Raw genomic sequence first — 12,313 nt, 5'->3', positions numbered from 1 at the left:
CTCCTCTGACATGTGCTGTGGGAACTGAATTGACAAATTAAACTCACTAGACCACAGCAAGAATGTTTGTTTCCAGTCACGCAAAAATCATGTTGAAATCCTCAGGAAAAGTTCCCTCCGACTCGTTGATTAAGGATACAAGGCTTAAAAGTTACAGGTTTGTTAATTAGTTTTGCTGAAACCTGAATCTCTTAATCCTGAGATAATTCAGAAAGTTTTATATTTTTTTTTGTCTTCTGAGTCTTGGGCATTGTTATTTAATTATTTTTGGATGCTAAAACCAATTAATTAGAAATTTATGTTAACTCTTCTTCTAAGTACTATTATTCTTTTAACTTTTAATTTCAATAATTTTCACTTAAATCTCTAATTTGGCTCAGAATCTCATGTTTAAGTCTGAAGAATTATGACTGAACACTCAACACTGTAGAACACTCGACACTGTAGAACACTCGACACTGTAGAACACTCAGCACTGTAGAACACACAACACTGTAGAACACTCAACACTGTAGAACGCTCAACACCGTAGAACACTCAACACCACAGAACACACAACACCACAGAACACACAACACCGTAGAACATTCAACACTGTAGAACACTCAACACTGTAGAACATTCAACACCATAGAACACTCAACACCGTAGAACACTCAACACCACAGAACACTCAACACCACAGAACACTCAATACGGCAGAACACTCAACACTGTAGAACACTCAACACTGTAGAACATTCAACACCATAGAACACTCAACACCACAGAACACTCAATACGGCAGAACACTCAACACTGTAGAACACTCAACACTGTAGAACATTCAACACCATAGAACACTCAACACCACAGAACACTCAATACGGCAGAACACTCAACACTGTAGAACACTCAACACCGTAGAACACTCAACACCACAGAACACCGCAGAACACTCAACACCACAGAACACTCAACACCACAGAACACACAACACCACAGAACACACAACACCACAGAACACACAACACCACAGAACACACAACACCACAGAACACACAACACCACAGAACACACAACACCACAGAACACACAACCCCTCAGAACACAGAACACACATTCCATAAATCAAAGCAAAACAGGAAGAAAATCCAAAAATACACACGACCATGAGTCGGCAACACCTTAAATGCCTCAGTCCAAGAGTTTTGTGAACAATTGATAAAGAGAATTTAAAATTCCCATTAAATGGCGACTCCTGAATGGCAAAACTTATATTGGCGAGTTATAACCGGAATTAAATTACATGGTTTAAATAGCCAGGTCGAATATCAAAGTTTAAACGAAGACATTAAATGGAAAAACTCGGTCAGCTGAATTTAAAAGACTTCAGTAAACCAGCCAGAGGGAATGAGCGGTGGAAACACTGCTTACTTGGACCTGTGTTGCCATGGCCCAGGTGGAATGCGCTTATATGGACCAGTGTTGCCAGAGAGCAGGTTTAAAGCGTTTATATGGACCTTATGTGGAATGACTCTTTGTCATTAAGGAACGGAGGAACGGTCTTGGCTGGTCTACTGTTGTTATGGAACGGAGGAACGGGATGGTATATAAAACTCATTAGTGGAATGCGTTGTATTGTATTATGTATTTGTATTGTGTTGTATTGTGCTGTATTGTATAATGTATTGTGTTGTACTGTATAATGTTGCATTGCACTGAGCTGTTCTGTTTGGTTATATAATGAACTGTGCAATATTGTGATATAATGTAATCCTGTTGTATCCTGCTGTGTATTGTGTTATCTTGAATGAGCGTATTAAGTATGATGTATTGTTATATTTAGTAATATTGTACTGTGTTATGCTTTATTGTGTTCTGTTTTGTTCTCTGGTGTTTCAGTGTTCCGTTTGACTGTGTTGTTTGTGAGAGTTGTGTTGAGGATTGTGCATCTTGTCACGTTGTTTGTGTAGTATTGTGTTGCTGTGGTTTGTGTTATTCATATCGAATCCCCGACCGTCGAAGTGGTTGGGCACCATTCCTTCCCCTCCGTCCCATCCCAAATCCTTATCCTGATCCCTTCCCAGTGCTATATAGTCGTAATGGCTTGGGTCTTCTGATAGTTCCTTCCCTTCCTATCTCTGTAAGTGGTTCTTTCAACTTGTACACTACACATACTGTGTTTTTTAATTAACTTTAATTAGCAAATAAAATATTAACTTTTATAAAGTTAATTTTTTGTATACATTTGTTGAAAATCGTCCTTATTCTTTTTTACCATGAACTTGAACTTTACTACGAGGGTTATAAAAGTCGATATACGCAAGTTATCTATAAATACGCAACTAAAAAAATCATTTTCTACGGCTACTGCAGGAAGAGGTTTTCTGTTATAAATTTATAAGGGTTACTATGTTATAAAGATAATGTCGTAGCCATCCGCACATAATGCAGTGCCGTCTTAATGTATGGGCCCACTGGGGAGTTGGGCAGGGCTCCCCTCAATTGTAGGGGGGCCCCCCCTTGTTACCATAGTGTTTGAGAGATCTCTTGGCAAAACGGATAATTACTCGACCTCCCGCCGGAAAGGCCAGGAACTCAAATCCTGTACAATCCTAATCTAGCGGACGGACGGGGTCGCATAATCTGGGTAGAGGGCCCTCCAGTGCACATCATCTAGCAAATGGGCCCTATATTGAGCCCATCATCCGAGTAGGGGCCCAAATGCATTAATTTGCCCAAGGCCTACTATGCTGTTAAAACAACCGTACGTAAATGAATACAGAATCTATCATAACCGCGTCAATAGTGTTGTTTTATTAATGTGTAACAAAACACATGCGCTTCAGGTTATTTTTTTTTCTCTGCTAAAGTCCCAGTGGATGACGTACTGAGGTATTGACCTGATGAACTGTTAAACTATTATTTGACCCTTTCAGTACTTAAATTAATTGAATTAATACAACTGTGTTTTATTGACTCTAATTTAGTTTTTAATGATGAATTCTGTGATCAGAAATTTGGAATGGGAATGAGTAACCCTCTTCGGTTTCAAGTAATTGATATGTGGAGTTCTATGAAACGTGACTATTAAGTAGAATTTTGCCTCTTAATGTCACGTAGATCCGTTACATTGATGTGTTTTGTTTATGACCTAAAAATAGAAATCTTGACATATTTGTATTAGAATTCAATAAATTAGCCCAAGCCATTAAGCCCATAATAAAAATTTAACAAAATAATTATCATTCTTAGATGCTTTAATTTATAAGTGTGGAAATAATTGAAAGTTTTTTATATATAGAAAAACCACAAATATTGGGTTTTGTGTATACTTTACTCATCAAGTAAATATACTTACCAATACTTATGTACTTACTCATCAATACTTGTGCAGACTTTAGGATTATGGCTCATGAAGGAAAAAAGAACGACTAATCCTCATCTGCTACATAATATTGCACAGATGTATATAGAAGCAAACTTGGCATTTGACAGCTTCACATACTTCACAGATGGATCAGTAGACCCGCAGGGACAAGAAACCGGAACTGCAGTTAGGAGAGAGAGGCAGGAAACACTAAATAGTTGGAGACTCTCAAATGGGTGTTCAACTTTACAGAGACGCTAGCCATTCAAAAGGCTTTGGAACATGCTCTTGCTGAACTCCAACAACATGTTACATACAGATTCGAGAACTGCCATTGAAACCTTGCAACAAAAACACATAAATGACAACATCCCTCTGATCACAAATGTCATATCATTAATGCAAACACTCAAACATCAAGGCCGTCGGGTACTTATCAACTGGGTGCCAAGTCATGTGGGAATAATAGGAAATGACTTTGTAGACGAAGCTGCAAAACTTGCAACTAATGAAGAAATGTAGACATTTACATACCACAGAGTCTATCACAGATTAAGAAAGTAATTAGAAACAGAGCAATACAAAAGATGTACAGTGACCACAACACAGCAGTTGCAACATCAGGATCTGCGGGTTGGTACAAGAATTCAACCAACTACGAACCACTTAGTTTGATGAAAGGGAGCAGTAGAACAACAGAAGTACACTTACATCGCATCAGGCTTGGATACCCATGTGCATGGGAAATAGGCTTACAGGTTCCGGAAGATGAGAGGAAATGTCAGCACTGTGGAGAAATGCCCGACAGACCACTGGAACATTATCTAACACAGTGCACAGTTACAAACCCATTAAGATTTCAACTTAGATTCAAAAGAGCAGAAAAGTGACGTGACTGTCTCAGCCAATAGGTCACCAGCAGCTGCTGCAGAGAGGTCACGATCAAAGTCATCCCATTACCCTCGACCTTTTCTAGACCAGTAATCACCACCTGGTATACACAACTGATCTGATCTATAGGGGCCTGGTAGCTGAGTGGACAGCGTGCGGGATTCGTAATCCTTGCGACCGGGGATCGATCCCATTCGATGGCTGAAACAAATGGGCAGAGTTTCTTTCATCCTGATGCGACTGTTCATCTGGCAGTAAATAGGTACCTGGGAGTTAGATAGCTGCTACGGGCTGCTTCCTGGGAGTGTGTGTGTGAAAAAAGTGGATTGACAGTTGAGAGACGGGCCAAAGGAACCAGAACTCGACCTCTGCAAGCACAACTAAGTGAATACAACGTTTTTCAAACGTGTTCTCCGAGGAACAAAACATGAATATACAATAATGGTAATCATAACTGTTCATATTATATTATGATATTTATAATACATCATATTGTATTACTGTATAGCATTATTGCTATACAGTAATACAATACTCACACAAATATGTATTAATAATAATAATTCACGAACAAATCTTAGTGGTGTGAAATATCAGCGAGAAAATTTGTTAAAGAAGTGCGGGGATTCGAACCAGTGTCGGAGTTAAGGCGCCACTCCCGACACTGACCAGAACGGTGGTCCACATTTCACTTTCAATTTCACCTCCCCCCCCAACCCCACAGCTCCCACTGATTTTCACAATAATAATTATACGTATCTGTTCAGCCATTTTGCGAATGTTCAACTGAACGCTGATCTAAATCACAGAGGCTGGCAACACGTCCAGAATTGTGGCGTTCCGAAGTTAGCCTCAATTTTGAAGATGGAAATTGATCACTTGCATGCAACTTACGTCTAATTATCTTAACCCCAGTTGACGATAAATTAATCGAAGCTCTAATTTCCAAATGCCATTTAATATCACGTTGAAAATTGAATAATATAAAGCAATATCCATCATGGCTTTAGAAAATAATGACCGTGTTAGACACATTAACTGTCGCTCTCTCAAACATATTTTTGCGAGGCAGAGATGACTGTGATATTATGAAGAACTAAATACCAATAACGCTCTTGTCAACGGAAAGTTTCCGGGTCTAGGTAACGTTACAGTCCTGCCGTATATCAGCTGCGCATTGTTGACATTGTCAACTGTGAATGTCAATAACTTAACTCATACATGTGAATGGTCTGAAAGTGACGAATTTTTTTCGTTCCTCCTTCACCCTCAAGAGGTGTTTATGTATCAGTGGTTCGACCGAAACGTCGCACCAACAGGAACCGCGTTTCGTCTGTACCAATAAGCCTTCAACAGAGTTTCTCTATTCTTACGTTCTTCTTTTCGAGTCCTGTCACTGTCTTCTCCTTGTGGTCTAAATTATTTCCAACCTCCTGTCCTCGTTTTCTATCTTCATTACCTTACACTTGTTAGGGTTAAATTTCAGTAGCCGTGTGTGTGATGACTCCTGAAGTATGTGAAGCATTTCCCACAGCAACTGACCAACCCACATGTATACTTTAGTCCCGGACATAGTTCAAGGCTAAATAACCTCTCAGGTATACATACTGGGAAGCATTGTATTCTTCTGTGTATACATCCCTGTGTGTTTTTTGTTTACAGTTTACATTATTTTCCGCTGGGACATGACAGCAGAGGATGTAAACAACGTGAGCCAAAGTTTATGGAAATAGATTACGCCAATTACAAAGAACAAATTCCCTGCCTAATTAATTTGAGAGCTCATTAACAAGACAAATTACCCCTATTACAACATTTTAATCTGGAATAATTTGTCAAATTGTTATGAAATTTCCTAATCATATTTTAATAGTTTTTATTAATTATAATTTGGCCGAATTAACAATAATAATTAATAAATCTACTTAAAAAATATCTATAATTCACTGCTCAATTGTTTTGACTTGAAATAGTAATATAAGAGATCGACCAAAATAAATCTTTCTTAACCCTGGATCATTATATCAGTTTGCATGCTAATGAGTAGGTCTACCTGGTGTAGGCCTGCATGATGCAGGCCTGCCTAGTGTAGGGGAGGCAGTAGGCCTACCTGGTTTAGCCATGCCTGACGTGTTGCAAGACAAAAAAAAATTAATATAAATGAAAAACACAAAATTTGCAAAAATAAATACTTTGATATACAATAATTAAGGAGTTGTAACATTGGCAATATTTTGGTTGTATATAAATGACAGACTAAACATATAATAAATTGCTCTAATTAAAAAAAAATAATCCATATTTTCAGTGCCGGGCTAATTGAAGAGGTCATTAACTAGACTAATAACTCGAGCTAAATCTTTTGGGCGGCGGATCATGCATTAGCATGATAAGGATTACGTCTGAGAGTAAGGGATGTGGTGGGTGGCCTGCTCCCTTCACTGCTCTCTGCTACACTATGAGGGTCACTGTCACACTGTGAGGTGTGGCAGTGAGTCCTCATATTCCATCTCCTTGTCTTCATATTCCAGCTCCTTGTCCTCATATTCCATCTCCATGGCCTCATATTCCAGCTCCTTGTCCTCATATTCCAGCTCATTGTCCTCATATTTCATCTTCTTGTCCTCATATTCCATCTCTTTGTCCTCATGTGCTCCTTGTCCTCATATTCCATCTCATTGTGCTCATATTCCAGCTGCTTGTCCTCATATTCCAGCTCCTTGTCTTCATATTCCAGATCCTTGTGCTCATATTCTAGCTCCTTGTCCTCATATTCCATCTCCTTGTCCTCATATTCAGCTCCTTGTCCTCATATTCAGCTCCTTGTCCTCATATTCCATCTCCTTGTGCTCATATTCCATCTCCTTGTCCTAATATTCCATCTCCTTGTGCTCATATTCCAACTCCTTGTCCTCATATTCAGTTCCTTGTCCTCATATTCAGCACATTTTCCTCATATTCACCTCCTTGTCCTCATATTCCATCTCCATGTCCTCATATTCTATCTCCTTGTCCTCATATTCCATCTCCTTGTCCTTATAATCCAGCTCCTTCTCATATTCCATCTCCTTGTCCTCATATTCCATCTCCTTGTCCTCATATTCCAGCTCCTTGTCCTCATATCCCAGTCATTAGAGTCAGATTCTTGCTAAAACATATTTTATTTTCTAGCCGATTATATCCTCGCTTTTTTATTGTTCTGCCATTATTACAATCTTGCATTTGACAAGTACTAATATTCTCAATAGAGACTTTATTTTATTGTTGTATTGTACATGAACTAGTTTAACTTTGTGAGAGTTACTCTGCTGTTTTCATTTTCTGTGAAGTATATTGTTTGTTGTAGAAAACCTCGTGTAAGGGGCAACTTGTTTGTTATTTGTGAGATTTGCCTAAATTGACCTGAGGGCCTCCATTGCTAGTAGCCTTGTTGGGACCAGGAAGCAGGTGACTTGCGAAAGAACACTCCCCTTTCCGTATTACTGAAATATGCCTGGTCATTATTCCTTAGGTTTTTTAAATATGTATTTTAAACAGAAGTATTGACTTAGTGCTTACTGCTTCGGTACTCATCTTGTGAGTAAAGGAGTCCATGATATTATTATCTTTGGATGAAACCCATCTGTTGTCTGTGTCTTCTAGTTTGTATTTGTTTCCTGATAAATTTTATGTTGATATGTTTAATGTTGAGCGTTATACTCTCGCCTTCGCTTGCTCCTCCTCTGGGTAGAGAAAGTATGTTAAACTTTCTTTGTTTCCTTTCATTTTGTTGGTTCCTAATGTGGGATTGAACTATAGGGCGTCTTGGTTCCCTGTGTTGTGAAAATGAACTGGGCTTCAGCTCTTGTGATCCAGAATTTCAATGTGTGTGATCATATTGTGGAGTGACTTCCTCTTGGGGATAATCACTTAAGGAGTTCTCAACCTTTTAGGAAACTTCAAACTACTTGCTCACTATATATGGGGATTATTCCACTCCCTCTAGCTCACACCACCTTGCTAACTATCAATAGCGGTTACGGCACTCCCTATAACTCTCACTCCCTTGTTCACTATCTTTCAGAGTTTACCTCAACTCACTCCACAGACTCACCATCTTTCACATTACTCACACACTTAACAATGTGGTACTTTCCCTTCTAACACTGACTCATTACTCATGCTTCAAATGTTATCCTTCTGTCTCTGTTCTTAAATTTTATGTCTACTGAGTCTTTTCCTATTGTTTTAAAGTTTAATGGGGTGAGGCAGAGTATCTCACTTCTGACGAGAGTCCCAATGAACCATATATATATATATATATATATATATATATATATATATATATATATATATATATATATATATATATATATATATATATATTATATATATATATATTTAGATATATATATATATATATAATATATATATCCATATCCTCTCTTTCACCCTCTCCCTCTTACCCTCTTTCTCTCTTCTTTCCTAATTAGCTACTCTGATTCTTTCCTACAAATAAATATTAAGGAAACGACTTCCATTTACAAGAAAACCTGAGATTTTGGTGCACATTAAAATGCTCAAGAATCGACATTTTTCATGATAATGTTGAACCAAAATTTTCAGAACTTGGGGAAACTGGAATATAATTTTACTGACATACGGACACAGAAGACATCTAATATGTAAAATACTTATGAAAAGTTTTTTGGCGAAAAATACTTAACGAGTCTTTTAGCGAAGTGAGTCGTTCTGTGTCGCTTATCTGGAGCTGCTTTGTCCTTTCCTGGCTCAAGTTCCTCTTGTTCTTGTCTTCTCTCTTCTCCCACATTCTTCTTATTCCTGGTGACCGCCTGGCTGTGAATACAAAGAATGCTTTGGGGAGAGAGAGAGAGAGAGAGAGAGAGAGAGAGAGAGAGAGAGAGAGAGAGAGAGAGAGAGAGAGAGAGAGAGAGGGGGAGAAATATGGGGGAGGAGGATGAGACACAGAGGTGAGATTGATATCAATAGGAAAATGTGGTACAAATGAGAAGAAGAGAGAGTTAGGGGGCGATGAGATAGTGAGGGAGAGAGAGATAAAGACACGAGATAATGAGAAGGACTGAGAAATGACATCTTTACCCAGGTCAGTTCTGGAGACATGTAAAGCTGCCTCCGACGTAATATATATCTCTCATAACAAATTACAACCCCCCCTTTCTTTCTTTATTGAATATTCCATTTTTCTCGACTTTTGTTCCTCTCTTATATTTATCTCTATTCTCTCCCTGTCCATTTATCTTTCTTCAGCACCATGTTCCTTTCTCGTATTTGTTCAATGTCCCTCGTTCTCGTTCCTTTAGTAACTCCACCACTGTCTCTCCATCTTCTTTCTCTCTATCTCCATCTCTCCCTCCCTCCCTCTTTTCCAATCGCATTCCCCCTCCGTTACTCTCTCAATATTTCTTTGGGATTATTAAACTTCAATCCATTTTTCTTCCCCATCTCACCAATTCCTTGTTCGTATTGTCTTTCCCATTTTCAGTCTCGCCTGCCTCTATGTGAACATATTTATTTACTGCTTCCATCTCATATTTACTCTTCCGTTGATCTTGTGTACCTGTGGCCCTTCCTTGTACTTGTGTCCCTTCCTTGTACTTGAGGCCCTTCCTGTTACTTGTGGCCCTTCCTGTTACTTGTGGCCCTTCCTGTTACTTGTGGCCCTTCCTGTTATTTGTGGCCCTTCCTGTTACTTGTGGCCCTTCCTGTTACCTGTGGCCTTCAAAATGGCCCTCTCGTGGGCTGTGGCCCTTCATTACCTTGTGGCGAAATCTCTATTTAGTGAATACCGTTTCTCACTTTGTAATACTGCTCATCTTCCTCTCCCTCCACCTCCTCTCTCCTCTCTCTCTCTCTCTCTCTCTCTCTCTCTCTCTCTCTCTCTCTCTCTCTCTCTCTCTCTCTCTCTCTCTCTCTCTCTCTCTCTCTCTCTCTCTTTCTCTCACACACCAAAGAAACAGGCAAGAAAATCCAATACTGAGGACAATTTTGAAAGTAATAACAAAAGTGGCCTGAACGTGGAGCAGGTGAGAGGGAGGCAGGAAGTGATTCAATCTGATGTGATGGATGGAGTAGAATGATGGAGGAGAGGCACCTGTGAGGAGGGTGAGGTAGGGAGTCTCCTGTGAGGGGTGAGGTAGGGAGGGAGGGAGGCACCTTTGAGGAGCAAGAGAGGCATTTAATTTTTTTTTTAGTTTTTTTCTACCACAGACGTGGCCACAGTCTTAAGCAACATATATATACATTTTCTTCTGTTCGTCACAGACAGTTAACATATACAATATAAATATCTCACGGTATTCATTATAATGTTTACTGCGACAGCTTTTTCGTCAGTCAAATTTTCATCGGATATGAGTTTAAATATTCTCTTTGTCACTGCTAATGAACACACTATATCAGTGGCTACTGCAGGCTGCTGTCTTTGCCAGCATGTCAACACTATCATGCTTAGAGATGCCAGCATCTGATGGTATCCTAAGGGAGGAAGACCAGCACCTGGTAGGAGTGAGAGGGAGGTAGAGAGGCAGCAGGTAGGGGTGAGAGGTAGGAAGAGGCACTTGGGAGGAGTGAGAGGGAAGAAGAGATACAGCTGTGAGGTATGAGAGAGATGAGAAGGCTCCGATCACAGTTTTAACAAACTCACCTATAAGCGGCGGTATTAATAGTATGCTGTACCAATAGTCAAAGCTTTCATATGGGTAACCCAGGTAACCCCACACCCCCCTTCACAACCCCACACCTTCCTTCACCACCCCCACACCTCCCTTCACCACCCCCACACCTCCCTTCACCACCCCCACATTCCCCTTCACCACCCCCACACCCCACTACTACCCCCACACCCCCGCCTCCTCCCAGAAGGGTGGGGTACCACCCCCACCAGGTAACCACGCAGCAAAGGTCTTACCTGAAGGCGCCCGTCTCCCGTGGCCTCGACAGGCGCAGGAAGCCGATGATGTCAAAGGCTTCAGGAAAATGGCAGAATATTTGATGAGAAAGCCTTGGGCGGGAGTGTGGGAACCACCTCAGATGGCCTTAGCAATCTATAATTCTTAATTTCCCAGTGAGTGTGAGAGGAGCCTTGAGAGCGCCTCGGACGTGTGTCTAGCCTCCCTGTAGTGGACGCCTGGCCCCTTGCTCGCTGAGTGGTCATTGTCTGCCCCATATCCTGTATGTAGCTTTGTACTATCAGTATTAATCTTGTTTGTAATGGTTTGTTCGTTTAAATGAGCAAGTTAATTATTCACATAAATGTTTTAGCCAGCTCTTGTTTGGCTCTTGTTAGGGTTAAGATATGCCCATCCCCCCATTCACGCGCGTCTGAGAGCAGTGGGTTGTGAGGTTACATGGTTAAATGAATGATATGTAATTCGTTCACACATTGATTTCTGCTTTATTCATGTTTTTTTATGGCTTTGACTTCTCTTGACTTTGTAATGTTTTTCCTGTAACATATTCCTTTTTCTGGAGATAAGAGAAGTAACAGAGGAGCATGCACAGGTAACCAACGTCGACCACAGTTAAAACTGCCGCGTCTACAGTGCCTACTTAATCCTACTCAGACTTAACCAACCGATTGATGCAGTCTGATCTTACTGGACTCTTGCCTCCCCTCCCTCCAACCGTCTATGGGCTCACCATAGCCCGTGCTACTTAGAACTCTTTGCTCAAACTTGCTAATCTTAAACAACAACAACCTCCCTCCAGCGACGCCGCGCACTCAGGCTACATTTGACACATGGGTGACTATGGCCACACTGACACACAGGTGACATGGGGCCACACCAACACAGGGCCACACTAACACACAGGTGCCACAGGGCCACACCAACACACAAGTAACAGAGCGCCACACCAACACACAGGTGTCACAGGGCCACACTGCCCAGCGTTAACACCGTCACCGTGGGCAACAACAGGTGCTCCACACATGTGACTCTGCTCTCCTCCGTCACAAAGGGCTACCTAAGCCTCCCAGACACGTCAAGGCGCTGTTCAACACGGGTGGGTGACATGGAGAGGGCGTGAGACGAGGAGCAGCAGACGAAG

General features: G+C 40.7%; 1 protein-coding gene across 1 annotated transcript; it reads right to left on the bottom strand.

Annotated features, from left to right (window-relative positions):
- Positions 1-6,854: 6,854 nt before the first annotated feature.
- Positions 6,855-7,329, bottom strand: LOC138358076 (glutamic acid-rich protein-like). Its single transcript, XM_069315547.1, has 2 exons — positions 7,207-7,329; positions 6,855-7,025 (listed from the first exon to the last, which is right to left on the bottom strand). The coding sequence occupies exons 1-2, from the start codon at positions 7,327-7,329 to the stop codon at positions 6,855-6,857; spliced, it is 294 nt and encodes a 97-aa protein (XP_069171648.1).
- Positions 7,330-12,313: the final 4,984 nt, after the last annotated feature.

This window comes from Procambarus clarkii, chromosome 81 (genome assembly GCF_040958095.1).
Source record: "Procambarus clarkii isolate CNS0578487 chromosome 81, FALCON_Pclarkii_2.0, whole genome shotgun sequence".
Classification (NCBI taxonomy): Eukaryota; Metazoa; Arthropoda; class Malacostraca; order Decapoda; family Cambaridae; genus Procambarus; species Procambarus clarkii.
The sequence above is the reverse complement of the archived record's forward strand: the minus strand, read 5'-3'. Positions and strand labels throughout refer to the sequence as shown.